Source organism: Stigmatopora nigra, chromosome 1 (assembly GCF_051989575.1).
Source record: "Stigmatopora nigra isolate UIUO_SnigA chromosome 1, RoL_Snig_1.1, whole genome shotgun sequence".
Lineage (NCBI taxonomy): Eukaryota > Metazoa > Chordata > Actinopteri > Syngnathiformes > Syngnathidae > Stigmatopora > Stigmatopora nigra.
Window position 1 is genome coordinate 14,170,965 of NC_135508.1, and position 17,576 is coordinate 14,188,540.

The 17,576-nt window shown below is 40.7% G+C and overlaps 1 protein-coding gene across 2 annotated transcripts in view; it reads right to left on the reverse strand.

Annotated features, from left to right (window-relative positions):
* LOC144198499 (histone deacetylase 4-like) overlaps window positions 1-17,576 on the reverse strand; it is a 38,281-nt gene that overhangs the window by 12,718 nt on the left and 7,987 nt on the right. The window contains exons 3-9 of one of the 2 annotated variants that reach the window (XM_077719560.1): window positions 13,463-13,531; window positions 5,091-5,368; window positions 2,956-3,106; window positions 2,292-2,415; window positions 1,496-1,614; window positions 350-478; window positions 134-243 (exon numbers count right to left, since the gene is read on the reverse strand). In XM_077719560.1, coding sequence (XP_077575686.1) covers window positions 134-243; window positions 350-478; window positions 1,496-1,614; window positions 2,292-2,415; window positions 2,956-3,106; window positions 5,091-5,368; window positions 13,463-13,531 — 980 coding nt within the window. Of the gene's footprint in view, window positions 1-133; window positions 244-349; window positions 479-1,495; window positions 1,615-2,291; window positions 2,416-2,955; window positions 3,107-5,090; window positions 5,369-13,462; window positions 13,824-17,576 lie in introns of those variants that run through there. The other variant, XM_077719552.1, reaches the window with a different exon arrangement.

Sequence of the window (17,576 nt, forward strand, 5' to 3'; positions counted from 1 at the left end):
GGAGCACAGCCCCACCACAATAAAGCCAAGATAATCTGGCAGAAAGTGGAGCTGGATGAAAGTTTTATGTTGGATTTTTATGGATGGCTTGAGCCTGGCCATCAGTTCCATGTAAATTTTGATTGCACATTACCTCTTTGCTGTTGGAGACTGACACAGTGATGCCGTTTTCATTGGGGATGTTGTTGGAACTGTTGTTTGGGGAACTTGGACCTGAGCCTGGGGCACTGCTACATGCGGAATCTGCATCGAGCGCATCCATTAGAAAAGAAACAAAAACATTGATTGAATGTATCCAGGCCTCCGACAAAATGGGCTATTGTGGAGTAAATTGCTGGAAAGCTGCTACCTGCCATGTCAAGAGAGCGTTTTTTGGCAGAGGTGATGGGGCTATCTCGACGTCGAAGGAGTGGGCTGCTTCTCCGTTCACTGACCTTTTGCTTCAGCCTGGAGCGCAGTTTCAGGTTGGGTTCCGAGGCTGAAAAGAGGATGTTTTGAAATAAAGTTGTCATCGGAGTTTAGTCATCCAATAAGAATGGAATGAGCCGTGAAGGCCCTTTGTTATGAAACCTGTTTGGTAACAGCATTCGCTAACCGCAATCTGTTTTGGAACAATTGGGTCTAATTGGACGTGTCGACAAAAGACAAATTGTTATTAAAGTTACCCAAAGACATTGAGTGGTAACTAGATGAAACCGTTATATTGTTTTTAGTCATTAGAGGACAACTAAAATGTCGACCAAAGAGTAACTTTGCAAATGACTAGGCTATCGTCAAAGGCCATTCTGATTGCCCAGTATGTTATATTTAGGCACAATTCAAACAGCATTATGAAACATAATATGCTGAACACATCAACGTGATTTGTGAATATATGCACCAGAATTCCAAATCCCAGAACTCTCAAAACAAGAGATGACTTTAGTCAAAATAATTCACGTCATGTCTGAAATGAACCTAAAGTAACTCTATTTACAATGCCAATATGGCGAGCTGCAAGTCTGCTAATGTTTTTGGTTGATCTTATGAAAATTGTGTACCTCTTTTTTCTCGCTCTTGAAAAGAAAAACAAGCCTTGCATCATTACTTTCAAAACACGCAGAGTGATAACATCAAGTAAATGCTGTTGCCTTCAGGTCCCTCCCTACTGTGTGTGCACATATTAGACTATTAACCTCTGCTTTTTACAATATTTCTCCAGTTATACTGTATTGAATAAATTTTAATTGTTCTGTGCTGGCTTTAATTTGTCTCTAAGACCAAAAATGGCGAATATTTTGATATTGGATGTTAAGGCATTAATTAATAAACCAGCAGAGACATAAAAGAAAGCCCTATACATCATTATTATAAGGAAAAATATCACAGGGGTACAGGATTTCTGCTGTATGGTGGGTAAACCCCCAGCCTGGAGGAATGAAGGTTTTTAAGAGTATATTAGAACACTTTTTTTTTTTGCTTTTGGTGTGTGTGCGTGTGTGTGTGTGTGTCACACCTGTTTTCCGAAGTGGGAAATCATCCCGTGGATTGTAGACGCCGAGCACGGGGTGATTGTAAGTGGACATAACAGTCTGTGGAGGGGAGCTCTGGTCTAAAGAGCTGTGCTGTGTTTTTCTAAAAAATAAAAAAAATGCAATTCAAACTAAATCAAACAAAAAAGCAAGCTCATTAACAAACCCTAATTATGACCGATCAGCAAAGCTAGAGATGTTCTCATAAATCTGATCAGGTAAAGATTACATTAATAAATTTGAAATATTTTTTTATTATGTTCAATAATAAAGGAGAAAACAGAAAATATTTGTATATATTTATTTTTAGATTAGTAAAAAATCTTTCTGAACCAAAAACCAAAAGAAAAATAATTGGATTTAAAAAGGCATCGCCACGGTTTGAAATCAGTTAGAACTGGGCTTTCAGTCAAGGTAGAGGGAATTATGAAAAATTTAAAACAGCAGTTGGTGGAAGCAAAAAAAAAAACATAATTCAGCTAGAAAGAAAGGAAAATGTCAGGAAAAGACTCCGAAAATATGTTAAATGTATTTGGGATTAATAAAAAAGAAAACCCTTCAAATGGAGGAGGAGGAGTGCTAACACCACGATAAGATAAATTTGAATGAATTTGCTTCACTCTGACCACCACCCCATCTCCAATTACAAGAGGGTGAACATAGATCTCCAACCCTATTTTCAACCTTTCAAAAGATCATTTTTCCACCACAAAAACATGAAAATTGAGCAGAGTCATGCAGATGTTTGAGACTCATTTACAACAATGGTAGCCTTCTTACCTGTACCAGTAGGGAGCATCATTAGGGGGGCCACCCTGGTTGAGACTCCGTTGGGCCAGGGCCTTTTTTTTATTGAGAACAAACTCCTGGAGACGCATCTTCACCTCAGTACTTGCCACAGCACCTATGGGAACAAGATAAAAAAAAGCCTCCCATAGTTAGTTATGCATTAATCTTATCTAGTGTTTTTAACATCAACTAAAGATGAAAAATAATCCTTTGGCTATAATCCTGCATATTGACAATTATATATATATAATAATATGTGTCGTCCCTGTCTTAAATAAATCAAAATCTAATGCAAACTACATAGAAACCTTGGGTGCTTAAAATGTGTTATAAAACTATTCCATGATTTGAAATATCTTTTATATGCTCGTGTACTGAATGATGAGTGAAATATGCTCACATTTGAAGTCAATGCATCCCTTTGGGTTTCCTAAAAAAAAAAATGCAGTTGCCTAATTTCGATATAATTATAACGGCTAACCAATTATTAGTTGCAATCATTTCCTTTTGCTAAATTCCAAAAGACATTGAAACAAAGGATTTGGCAGTGGTGAGGCATACATAGGAGTCTCACACTCCAATTAACATGCTTGGAGCTTCACATAACCAAGCGTTCTTATCATGACACGACCATCTGATGGTCAGGACCACTTACTCTCCTGCCCTCTTTCCTTGTTCTTCAGGAGTAGCAACTTCTGCTCACGCTGCTGCTTCTCCAACTCTTGCTCGAGACGATGGTTTTCCATTTTCCGCTGGTGCTCCAAAAGCTCCTGTTGGTGCTTAATTGCTAGAAGCTCCTGCTGTTGCTGCAGAAATGAAAGAAAAAAATAATAATCAAAAGATCAAAATAAATCAATGAAAAGGTTATCATCCCCTATGCCTATTCAAACTATTTTCTGGCATAATAGGTGCTTGTTATCACTTAAAATCATTTTTTTCCACCTCCACAGTACAATTTTATTGTCATTCAACTATGTGATATATGAAAAGTCAATTATAGCTTTGTTCATTAGCTTCAAGAATTGGATGGACTTTATGATGCAACTAAATCAAAGTAGTATATGAGCAAAACTCACAGTATATCCACGAAAAGCCACTGGGAGTCACATTTGACAAACAAATCTTGATTATTATACCTTATTAACAAGTGCTCGCAATGTTCCAAATGTACAGAAATATTCAGATTTATTGCAACAGTATTTTCGCTCATTTTTAGTATTAACACAATCTTAACAGTAACAGACAGAGCCAATTAAATTCTAAACAATAAGCCGCACAAATCATCATTATTCCAGCTGACAAATTATCTTTTTATGTTACATTTTCATTTTGGTCGTGTGTATTGAGACTTCTCAAATAGCGTTATCCATGCAAGCAATTGGCTGGTCAGTAACTCAGGGTTGCCCGTTGTTAGCTGGGATAGGCTCCTGCACCCCCGCGACCCTGCTGAGGCTAAGCAGTTCAGAAAATGAATGAATGACAGTGATGTGCAGTGGGACTCGTGAGAACATGCGCCAGCATCTCTCCCTGAAAATGTGAATAGAAGTAACCACGTGCTCGCAGGAATTTGGCCGGCTCGCTGATGACGAGTGTTTCTGTGTGAGAGCGTGTGCGTTTGCGACTAGACGCTGTTAATGGGGCTGACTAGGGCCTCCCTGGTAGACCAGTGCGTCACTGGTTTCCACACATTGATCTTGCGGCTCTACCAGAAGCTGAAGTACCTCCAGAAAACATTTCCCAAAGAATAAAAGGAGAGGAGAATTAAGACAGAAGTCAAAAAAAGAGGACATGGTGGAAGAAAAATGGAAAAGAGGCTGGTAAAAAAAAAAGGAAAATACAGTAATCCCTCGATTATCGCGCTTAATGTAGAAAAGACATGGCGGCGATATATGAAAACCGCAAAGTAGGGTCACCCCTATTTAAAAATGAATAAATAAATGTATATATTTTATTTTACTTCGGTGCTGAGTCCTAGTAGCAAATGGAGGTCAAGGGTTCGGCTTCCGCGTGTCAGTGTGAATTGTCACATTTTTATGAATTCATTAAAAAAAAGAAAAATTTAAAAAAATTACCCAGAAAAAAATCTGCAATGCAGTGAAGCCGCGATATTCGAGGGATTACTGTACTTCAAATTTTACAGTCGGTCAATTATCTGGTGTTCAATTAAAAGGGACTTCAGACTAAGCATGGATTTTCACATTTTTATGAATTTACAAAAAAACATTTACAAAAAAATTTCCCCCAGAAAAAAAACCTGCGATGCAGTGATGCCATAATATTTGAGGGATTACTGTAGAAAGAAAATGTGTAAACATTGGAACGAAGGAAGAAATGAAAGGAAAGTGTACTATAAGAAAATAAGGAAAGTCAAGCAGTAAGAGAAGAGGGCACAACAATTCATAATCCTCTATATTACAATCTAATCTCCTGGCCCACAATCAGTTTTTTCAGATTCAGGAGCACATTACAGCTCTGCCGTTACTAAACGAGCTCAGGAATATTATTTTTCTTTGACATCTCGTCTCCTAAAGAGTGCGGCAGTAAGTGTGTGAGTGTGTGTGTGAGTGCGCCGATATAGATTTTGCTTTCCAGTCCAGCGAACTTGATGTCTGCCATGTGGAGCTTTCCACAGAGCTCTCATTTTCCGCATTTCAGCGAGCATACATTTGACTATGACATGCCACCGACAGTCTGAGCACACTTGCCATCCCCATTTGAGCCAAATGGACTTGCTCTATCGCAGCGAAGGGAGTCAAAGAGCCCATTTGGAAGTGGTAAATAATGATTTACCTTGATGTGTTCCTGGAGCTGGGCCTCGTGCTGGCGGGAGAGCTGCTCGTGCTGCCTTTGGAACTCGGCAATGAGGATCTGTCTTTGGATCTGCTGTTTCTGCTTCAGGCTAAGCAACTCCTGTTGCAGCTGTTGCTCGCGTACAGGAGCGCCGGCCACGCCTCCCCCGGCCTGCTGGCGCGGTGGGGACAGGGGGGATGCCGGATCGGCCTCCACGCGCAGATCCATGGGGATGGCGGCGAGTGGCAGCCGTAGGGGCAGTGCTGAATTGATGTCCACTGCAAAGACAGAGAAGGGACAAATGTTTTTCGAGCATCCACGACAAGAGACGATGGACTGACCAGAAAAAAATATGACTAACGCGTGCACAAACTCACTCATGACAAATACATATACAAAAGCTGAATATAAAAATTGACTTTTGCAAAGGTAATGGTGTTTTTCGGTCAAGCAAACTAGACATTTTGGAATGTAACTGAATGCCTTTATTTATGTATTAATTTATTAGTTTATTTAGTTGTATTTATTAATAAAAATTTTAATAGTAAAAATATTACATTTATGTATCAATTACAATTATTTATGTATTTATTGTCATTATAAAAGTATATAATGAGATTTAAAGCTTCATCACAAAGTGCACAGAAAACAACAACAGACAAATAATCCATCAATAGATAATAAAAATAACTAATAAATAATCAATAAATAAGTAATGGATGAAAAATTAGTAATCAACACAATAACTAGCCAACAACTAAAATATGTAAGGAAACGCACAAAAAATAACAACAAATGAACAGATAATCAATAAATAATAATAATAATGTGACTCTTTGAATCTGAAAATAGATTTTTGCAAAGGTAAGTGTTTTTTTTTTGCCACACAAATTCATTTATCCAGTTATTTTTATTTATGTCTATTCATTCATTGCCATTGTCATTGTGCAAGTGTAATGAGATTTAAAGCTTCACCATCAAGTGCAGAAATAACAACAACAAACCAATACATAAATAATCCATGAAAAATAATAATGACTCAATTTGAATCTAAAAATGGACTTTTGCAAAGGTAATTGTGCCTTTTGGGTCAACCATTAGTAATTTCACTCCGTATCAAGCAGTGTGCAGTTCTAACCGCAGTGAAAATTGAAACGACAAGAAATTTTAATGTGTTTTTTTTTCAAGCCAATTTTCATCCTATGACTCTCAGTGTTTTTTCACAAATGACATAGGTGTTTATAGTTTAGCCGATAAACGAATAACTATTCTTCCAAACGTCAGTATGAGCATTTCTGACCAGAAAAAAACAAAATCAATGCAATTGATTACACTATATAGTACTTTGAGGACGTTTCAGACTTCATCGCAATCCATTTAAGCATCGTTTGCATTCTCAACACCCCCCACTTTGCAGCCATTTCCCGGCGATAAATCACAATATGTTTACTACCCCGGAGGTCCACTTTACAACACTTCTGTCTCCAATTGGCGATCTATTTATACCAAACAACGGCAAAAAAGGTGGATATCTTTGATTTGAGATTCTTAGCGTCTATGCCACTTTCATAAGCTCACTCATGCCATACAACTTATGACAAAATGCTACATGAACTCCTCAATTTCCTGCATTTTGGAAATTTCAGCCAACTGCGAGAACTGATGCTGACCTCCCTCAAAGTAAAATAAGGGTTATTCGTCCATTCAAACCAAAATTAGATGCGTGCGATAGCCCGAAAACTCCAAATGATCATTGCCACGTATTTTTGTAACTCGATATTATGTCTGTTTTTTCTAATCTGTAACTGGCCAAATATCCCGATTTCAGCTTCCTAACCTTTAAAATTCTATTTATATTTCTTGTACTTCCTCCATGAACCCAGACGGGCTTGGTCTTGGTCATTTATCAAAAGAAAGCATTTTTCATCGTTTATTTATGGATTTGCAATTTAAAGCAACATCTGCTTTTACTTTACAAGACAATGACTAAAATGTTGGCTCATTTCATGACATTGTAAAGCAATTAAGTAACAGCCATCCATTTTCAAATTTGCTTATTCGTGTCGCAGCCAAGGGGTGCCAGAGCCTATCCCATCTGACTACCCTCTAAACTTGTTCCCAGTAGTTCCCATAGGGCACAAAAACAGAGAGTATCGTCTCTCAGTTAAATGAAGGTGAAAACAAGAATTTCCTTTAGACTAGATGAAGAATTACCGTGTTTTCTTGCACATATAACAAGAATATAATTGTAAATTTCAACAATTTTATGGCCATTTTAAAGGTGTATCTTATATTCGGAGGCGGCTAATAAGCGAGAAAATATGGTAATAGTTCGGCCTGTTATTAAATGTTGTAGACATAGATAGATGGAAAAAGATACACATTTTTACATAGACAAAAGAAATTATTTTTACCCCAAATTTGTGGGAATTGGCTAATACCAAATGTACTCACATGGTGCCACAGAGGTCGGCAATCATTAACAGAGATAAATGCATTCCTCCTTGATTTACCCAGCGCGAGTGATAAAAGAGAATTTTCCTTCAACCCAAAATCCCGCAAGATGAAATCCCCAGCGCTGACACACAAATCAAGCGGCAGCAAAGAAAATGCCAAGTGACAGAATAGACCCAGGTGAAAACCAAAGGAGAGCCATTGTCCTAATGAATTCACGCATCACTCCGATCCAACGAGGGATGAAATCAGATTTGCATTTATAGACGTCTGGCGTCACTTGTGTCTGGATCTGCAAAGAAAAGCCCTCAATTCTCAGAGAACGGAGAATGACAAAAAAAGGCAAACAAAGTCATTTAAATGGACATTATTTGACACAAGAGATGTTAAATTGTGCCGACTATTCACGAATCCCAGCATCACACGGAATAAAAAAGAAATGACTTTCCAATAGTTAGTTGGTTGGTTTTGTTATAGCTTTTTCTCTGTCTCCTGTCTGCCTCTTGTGTACCTCCAGGCTTCCCTACCTCACATAACCAGCTGCATGTACTTTGTGATCAACATTTGTCTGTCTATTTAAACTCAGTGTGTTTGTTAGTCTTTGTCATATCATACTCATATCATGAGCTCAGTCGTGTGACGTAGTTGGACGAGTGGAATGGAGTATTCTCACAGAACTTTAATTACTTAAGGCAGGGTCATTAGAAAATAGCAAGGACTTTGAATTAGATAACAAAATCAAACCTGACGGGAAGACATGGGGAAACGAGGAACATGGCGTGGTCAACAAACCAGACCATCCGACAGTGACCAGCAAACCAGATGGGATTTAAATAGACAGACAAGGGGTTGATTACAAAATACACTTAACTGGTTACAAGAGGAAGGGAAACCCGGAGGGTCACAAGAGGTGAAAAGCACACAGACAGAACACACAGGGAAAAGGGTATAAGAAAGCCAAGCAACACCCTAACTAAGCCTAACAAAACCAGGCAAAATGCAGGGAGAAAAATATTTGCAGCCTTGCGTTAGCGTTCAAGAAGATCCGAAAAGATTGGCGGCAGCATCGATTAGTCTAAAGTCACTCTGAAGGCTCTGAAAACGACATCCTTTAATACGCTGGGAGGTGCACTTCTTTTAGCACTCCTTCTTTGTCATCTGTCACTTGACAATTCCATTAAATAGTGTTTGACTTGATGAGATCAGCAGGATTTCCCAGTCAATTACAGAAGCTTGGTCAGGAGAATCTTCTGAATCTTGTTTGTAACTCTTATCTTGGCTAATGCGTAGCCCATTATTAATCAACTCCTAATCTTGCGGTAAACAAAATGTACCTACGCGGGTGTGGAGTCCCGAATGCAAGGCAACACTTCACGAGAACACCAGTGAGTTGAAAAGGCGTGCACGACAATTGCTCAAATCACAACAAAACAGTGAGATGGTCTTTAGCCGATGGCGTTTTGTCTTTTCTCAGTCTCGCCTCCGAGGGGGAACTCCCTTTCCTGCACATCGGCACTCGCTTAATGCGTTTCGCGGCAAGCAATTTTCACTCTCTTCATCATCTTGTCATCTTTAACCTGTTGGGCTACTCTCTCTCTCTTTCTCTCTCCTCCCTTTCTCACCCTGCATTGACATCATAGCGCGTGCACTGGGTTTATTACGGAGGGATAGTCTTTTCTAGGAAGCAAGATCTTTCAAACCCTTAGTCACTCACTCAAAATTAACATACCATGTGGCTTTTTCTAACCATTGATTCCAAATATGGAACACAGACAACACAATCAAATAAATTCAAGCTTGTCTCTGGCTCCTGTTTTATTATGTTGACTAGTTATTTATTGATTATTTATGTATTATTATTATTTATTGATTATTTATGTTTTATTATTATTTATTGATTATTTATTTATTATTATTTATTCATTATGTATTTATTATTATTCATTCATTATTTATTTAATACAACTTATTGATGATGTGTTTATTATTATGCATTGATTATGTATATATTATTATTTATTGATCAAGTTATCTAATTGTTTGTTATTTGTGCATTACTTGTTGACTACTACACATTTATTGTTTTTATTATTATTATTTATTGATTATTTATTTGTTTGTGGCTGTTATTTGTGCACTATTTATTGACTATTTGTTGACTATTTATCACTTATTTATTATTATTATTTGTTGATGATTTATTTGTTGGTTCATTTGTTGTTGTTATTTGTGCACCACTTGTTGACTACTTAATTATTAATTATTTTTCTATGTTTTTATTATTATTTATTGATTATTTATTTGTTTGTTTGTTTATTGTTATTTGTGCATTTCGTGGTGACACTTTATACTGACATCTATAATGACAAGAAAAGCATTGAATTTAATTCAATATTCCTCAAGTCGTTAGTTTACTTCTTGAATACCCTCAAGCCTTAAATTCTCGACTTTCTTACGGCATTTTTTCCAACAGGATGGCTTCATGTGGAGCATTGAAACGACATCCAATACTTGATAGAATTGAACACAAGAAGTTAGTCAACTTTCTTATTAATTATATGTATATGTATATATAATAATACGTGCTTTACCACATTCAGGAGGGTGGATTTCCATCACCCTGATCTAAATCTCAAAAGAGAACTCTGGCTGGGCTAGTAGTGCACATCATTAATGTGTTTTGTCTGCCGACCATTCCGTCACCACTTTATCCGCTCGTTTGCCGTTCCAGTGCTGAAATGTCCACTTGTGCCCGAGGCCAAGGATCTCTGCAGACTGTCTGATCGTGTTGAGAGTCTGGATGTAATTCTCACTTTTCACGGTGCCGTCTATTTTGATTACTTTTCCTGGTCTATGGGCTGAGAAAAAAGGAAAAAAAACAGCCCAAAAGCATGTGGTTCGCACCAATGTGTTTGTCGGTGGAGATGTCGCTTTCCAAGTTGCAGTCTTCCCATATTTTACAGCAAATAATCTCATTGTAGACAAAACATTTTCATTGTCTCTCCTCTGACAGTGGAATGAATAAACATTGCCTATATTATAGGGGCCCACTAAAAACATGCTCAATTTCCCCCCCAAAATTTTGCACCATCTAAGCCAGTTTGCCTTATTAACAGTAAGTTGGCAACCTACAGCAAGCGCAATCGGTAAGCACAAACACAATTTAGCGCCTGCTTTCTGAGATAGTTGTAAATCAGGCCTTTAGTGCATACCCCACGATCTCACCAAAGGAGCTTCTCACTCATTAAGCATAATAGACGCCACGCTGGGCCGTGCCGAGCTGTTCAGTAAGATGCGGCAGACATTTCGTCCTTTTAACCAATCCGTGAGTCGGCGAGAAGACACGTTGAATTTAGCAGCGGGGGAGATTCTCAGAGAAAAGGCGACCTGTTTGGGTTTTATGGAGAAAAATAATAGCAGTCAGATTGCTTATTACTTCGAGGGTGGTCTGAATTAGCGTTGGAGGTAAATCAGCGTTCAATTTTAATATCTCTATTATAGGGAGCAAAATTATTTTTCTACATAATCAACAACCGTTCTCGGCGGTTTCACCTCGTAAAATTGTAAACAGTAGGAAACGAAATCATGCATGCGAATGTATCATTGAGGACCAACAAACTGTGTGTTGAAAGAAGTAGTATGACAAATAATGTGTACAAAAAGCAGCTGGACCAAATTAGCCTCGATAGCATGCAAAAAAACTGGATTAAGAATCGCGTGCCTGCTCAAAAGTGATCAACACGTCAAAGAGAAGATCAATTTGGTATTGAGGAATTACAGAAAAAAATCAATCTAACTTTCCCCAATTCTAAGATAGATTGCAATTTGCAATATTGTTTTTTTTTGGTTTGCATACTTTGAATACAATAGTTGATCCCGATGGCCACCGCTGACCTGGCTGAGAATATATTTAAGCAATTTCCAAGAAAGTCAAGCAGATGAGGAAAAAGTCTGTCTAATTTTAAGCAAGCAGCCAAGTCTGATTTTCATCACGACACCCTTGCAGAGGCTGCGTCAAGCTGTCAACTTCCATTGTGCCAAAAGCAAGTTCCGACAAGCCACCCGCTCAATATAACACTCTAACTCTGCAATTCTCAATGGTTTTACACCATTGCCACCACCAATGCACTTGGCACTTCAAGTCCCATTAATTACCAAGGACTGTGAATATCACACAAGTATTCAATCAAAAAAGGTTTTATTCCAAAATCAAATTGCATACCTGTCAACCTCGGCCAATTACTCCCCTTATTAATGATTGCAATTCCCCAAATGCAACGCAGCACATATTTACTCACATAGGGCGCACTTAAAAATCTCAAATGTTCTCCAATAAGGACGGGGTGCCCAATCAGTATGCAGTAAATTCAACATTCTGTAGATGTCGCTGAATGACGCTGACAGCTTGACAGTCTGGGTACATTGCTTGCTGACACGCTATATTTATAGTGAAAAAGCAGAGGGGTGAAAGGGGAATGCGCATATCATGCTCAAAACAAGACAATATTAGCAGTCGTCTGCTAAAAGTGACCGAAACGATCAGGATTAGAGCGAAATGGGTAAAAAATGAGATCCTTACAAAAAAACAGACTTAAAAAAGTCTTGTATAAAAGTTGTTATACGACATACACAATTTGAAAGGATTAAGAATGTATAAAATATGGGAAAAATGTAGACCTTAACAGGTATAAAAATGGTTCAAAAATTAAGTCGGTGAAACAAAAATCGATCAAAAACATTGCTCACCATCTATGTAGAACGTTTAGATATGGCGCTTTGATCCAAAAAAAAGGATTTTATTCAAATTTCTGAAAAGTTTTGGCATCCACAAGTCGTCAAAAATGGATTTTTTTAAACTCTTGAATTTTCAATTCAGCAAAAGGCTTTTGAATCAAATTAATTCTCGCCATACTTTGTTATATTAGCAAACATTGTCCAAAGATTTAAAATGGTATCACACAAAAAATGGTCATTTAAAAAAATCGCGGCATCTTTAGCTGAAAGAAATTCATTTCAACCAAAAGCCCTCACAATCAGATTATCAGTTAATACAAGAATAACATCAATATGTATTAGGCCACGTCGGTGTTTGCTTAATTTGTAGCTTCAGTCATCCCTGCTTTGTCATTCAAAACAACCAAAAATTGATTGACAAACGTCCTAACCTCAATTTGCATCAACATGGATTCAACATTTTACTTAGCGGACGGGACAGGGTCAGAAGCACAAAAAGCATAGCTTATATGTGCTTTGCATCCTAAATAAAAGACACTCGGAGAATTGCCGGAGCGGGGATTCCGGTGAATGTCAATATTTAATCATCTTGCCTGCAAAAATTCCACCTGACAGCACAGAGACAAGATGAAAAAGTCTCAGACAAGATGCAGAGGACACTCCTTCCAAATCAACAAGCTAGCTTACATCAGAGTGCTCGAAAGCTACGAGGAAGCCTTTTCGCTTTTGAGATCAAAATCTCTTCTGACGGTGATATTTACAGACTAGTCCTAAGATTATGAGATAAATCCAAAAGAGTCCTCCCTTCTTTACCGTGTGGCAGCCGCAAAAGACAGCACGAGGAGGCACAAGTGTTTGATTTGCTATTTGTGGGCAGCTTTCACAAATTCAAAGAGCACTTTTACATTACTCTTAAAACAAATCTTCTTGAATCCTCACATTAATTTTTAAAAAATCTCGTGCAGAAGCCCAAATGCTTTTGCACAGTATGTTTCCCCCGAAAAAAACACCATACATTAATTTTAATACCCATCTAAAAATGCAGACAAAGTGAACGAATATAAACCTGCACAGGATGTGGTTTACAGTCCACCACCATGCCTCCTCACACACAAACATACACACACACACACACACACACATACAATTTCATGCACAAAAACAAGCCCGCATGAGCGTCCAACCTGTTGGGATGTGGTTGAGCGCCGACGTCTTGAGAACCTCCAGCGACTGCTCCTTTCCCAGGATCCCCTCTGCGGGAGAGAGAGAACACTCTGCTTCAAATATGGTCCGCAACATTAGGATGTGCTCGCCGCCACAACCCCGCTAATCAAAGACTCCGGTCAGATCGGGCGGGCTTTTAAGTGTTCTGCGTGCGTCCCGCCGCTACCAGGATTGCGCGAGCATCTGGCGGTGACATGGAGAATTTTTTTTAGAGCTTCCCACCCCCCCAACAAAAAAAAACACACTTGGATGCGAGGGATGGCGAAGCGAAGAGCAGTCTGCAACGCCGTGAGATCGGCGTGAAAATGGGGGGCGGGAGGGGGGCGCGTGTTGGGGCTCGACTGATACTGCCTGTGCTCAGCATAGCAAACGTGGCTGGCAGCAGCAAAGAGGGAAGGGGGCGGGAGTGGTGATGGGGTGGCAGCGTAGAGGAAGGGGTTGCGTTGGAGGTAAAAATAGCTCACCCTTTTGTATATAACAGCACATGCGGAGCACGCACACACATGCAGACACAAAGACACACTGCTGTTGGTGTACTCTCCAGCGTGTTTGCATGTGTGTGTATATATGTGTGTGTATGTGTGTATATGTGTGTGTATGTGTGTATATGTGTGTATATGTGTGTGTAAATGTGTGTGTGTAGGCTGTAATTATAGTGGCAACATGAAAAGGCTTTTGTAGCTGCCGAGCCCTGGGAAGAAATGGCTATAAAAAGCAGTGACAGAGAGCGATGGAGGAGAAGGCGGAGGTGTAGGGGAAGACTAGAGGTAAGGAGGCGAGAGGAGGGGAGGAATGGAGGCAAAACACTAAAAGGGGTGCAAAATGGGGAGGGGGGGATTGGGTACCGTACACAACAAGCTTTGACATAAATACACTGGAGTGTACTGTGTGCACATTGCATTTGTTTATTGGGGTTTTTAGATGAAGTCACCTGATACACGTGAGTGAGTGAGTACATGGGAGGTAAAAAAAAAAATGCAATTATTTTTCGCGTGGGAGATGAAACCCATGGAAACTCCCCTCGGACTGCTAAGAGAGAGGAAAACAGGCGAGCGTCTCGCTATTTCTGGAACTCTCTCTGGACCGGGCTGGCACATACGCTTAATTAGCCGTGAAGCTTGAGGACGCATCCAGCACTGATTTGTGTTGTGCCGCCTCGCCGCGCCTCAGATGCGTCAATCCCTAAGACGACCCGAGTTGCCATAGGGCGTTTATTTGCAATCCATCCAAACAAGTCCCTTTCCGGCGGCCACGGGCCCATATTGGGTCACTATTTTAAAAACCTGTATCACCCTCCACCTAACCCAATATGTCTACCCGGATGGCACGCACGCAAGCCTCCTTTGCAATCTTTTGCGGCTGGGCGAGTAATTCTAAGCCGTTTTTTGCAAAAACGACACAGAGCGGCTTTACATCTCCTAGGGTAATGAAGGAAAATCTTGCGGCCCGGGGAGGCTTGAGCAAACAGGTGTCTCATTTTGCGGCAAGCTTTACAAAACGTCGACTTTCGGACCGAGGCGCATGCTCCATGCCTGAAATGTGAAGCGCAGGTGTGCGAGACATTCCAATGGGCTGTCTGCAACAGGGCAAAATCATCTCCAAAATAACCTTGTTATGCAGCACTGGCTTTCTCCTCAACCTCCACTCGCATCCCCGATGGGAGAGCATACAAAGAGACAGAGAGCTATAAATAGCCTTGGCTCGCCTCGGGCACGCAGTCCGTCAACTCAAGCGAATGCAGATCATGCTCGTCAAGGGGCGAGCGTGTGATGGACGGCGCCGTAAACCGAGGTTGCGGCGGGAGATGGTCGCTCGGTCACTTTGTCTGCCGCATTGCTGAATGTCGCTCTGTCCCGCCTGACGTGGCGTTGCCATTGGACGGACTGCGCCGCCACGCCGGCAGGCTCTACGCCTTGCGTTGACTGGACTGCCAGCAAGGTGAAACTGACAGCGACAGTGTAAGTCATGAAGCACGCCGATCCTTGAGGAGAATTTCCCCGCGGGTCACGCAAGTGCTTTCTGATGGCGTTGCGAGGGTGAACTTTAAGCTGGTGGGGAAAAGACGACAGCGTCTATTGTGATTTTCAGAGACGGGTGAAGGGGCAGAGAAAAGATATCGTTTATCAAAGGTGTCAAGCTTTGCTTTTTCAAACTGTTGGCTAGCAGCCACGACAACATGCCTATTTACGACAATGCCCTTAGCATCTGGGTTCTGAACCAATAAAAACATTGCTTGCTAGTGAAGCCTCTCTTCTCCGGCGGACATATTTCAAAGACATGAAAAGCATAAAGACGGATGGGTAAGATGGAATGCAGCACAAGTTTTCGCAGATATCTTGAATTTGAAACCCAATCATAGCTAAGGGGCAATTTATTGTGTCCAAAACAGCCTAGAAACCAGAGTACCCAGAGAAAACCCACGCAAACTCCACACAGTGAGGACCGTCCGGCCTGTGATGGGATACTCGACCCAAGAACCGTAAGGTCGATGCGCTAACCGCTCGGCCACCGGGCGGCCATCTCAAATAAATAAATGGATAAAAATATTTCATTTCTGGAAACACAGTCAATGTCAAAAGAACGTGTCCTTGTTCAGTCTGGTTTGAGAGTACTCCCTTAATGAGAGCAATGGCGCACTGTACACGTCTGAAAGCAGCCGGCCAGGAACGATCCGGCAAATAGCCCTTTGTCCGAAGAGACGCATTTTGTGTAAAATGCTGGAAACTTTCAATTTTAATGTTGTCATATTTATATATCTGAATGCAGCTTATGTGCGCTTCCACTTTCGATCCGAGTCTTGTCGGCAATTTGCCCACTGTGAGCTTGACTAGGCTTCAGTACCATGTAACCAAATACAGCTAGGGTCTCCAAACCCCTTCTCGAGAGTTGTTGTGGATCCCGTAGAAACAGTTGAACCGATTAGGTTTTTGTTCAAAGAAAAAAAACAGAATCCAACTGAAGTCAAATGACTCCATTAATAAAATTGGTGAAACGGCATCATCTCTTTGAGTTAGAATGAGGACCGACGCTGTCTGGATTAAGAAAATTTCTCATTTCTGAACCGCTTTATCCTCAGTAGAGTCGCGGGGGTGCTGGAGCCTATCCCAACTGAATCCGGGCCAGAGGTGGGGGACATCCTGAATCGTGGGCTAGCCAATCACAGGGCACAACAAACCAAACAACCATTTACGCTCACACTCATACCTAGGGGCAATTCAGAGTGTCCAATCAGCCTACTATGTACGTCATTGGAATGTGTTAGGAAATCGTCTAGGAAACCCACACATGCCCGGGGAGACCATGCAAACTCAACAGAGGTGGACGATCTGGATTTGAACCAGGATCCCAGAGCTGCGAGGCCGATTCCCAAACCACTCCCTCCACCGGGCCGCCACCCATGTGGAAAATGAATACTATATAAATCATGCCCCCAAAAAGATCCATTGCTAAACAACTGGGCGTGCCCTCCGGGCGTTGGTATCAAAGGACATTAGAAACCGGGGGTCTGAGGGTGGTCTGGAACCCTAAATTGCAGTAGGCAGCTCGTTGGCAGCACTCAGTGTATCTCGTTTCACGGGAACCAAAGGGACAGGGACAAAAGATGCACACAGCTTCTTTCATTAGCTCAAGCTCGCCAGCTGTCTCAAAAATCAATTAAATACATGAGCACAACATCCTTCTCCGAGGTTTGGGTCTAGTTTGGGTCAACGCATGCATGCAAAAGTCGTACTCTTACCCCCCTTAAACACACGGCAGAATCATCCAGCTGGAAGAAAGGCCACGGCAAAAGGAGGGAGGGTGTGGCTACTGTCTGCACGCCGTGAAACTACATTTCGCAATCTGGCATTATTTCATATTTTTTTTGTATGTTTTTTTTAAATGTGTCAGCACAATTGGACGGCGGAGAGACCACAAAAGGAGCGTTGAGATTAATCTTCACGCTCAAATCACAATGGTCGCCACACAAAAACGGTGGTTGTTTGGTCATGTGTGCACTTGTTGGGCTTTTTTTAGTTTGCCGGCACAAGCAACAACAACAAAAAAGGCGCATAAAACACTCAAGCATGAAAAAGG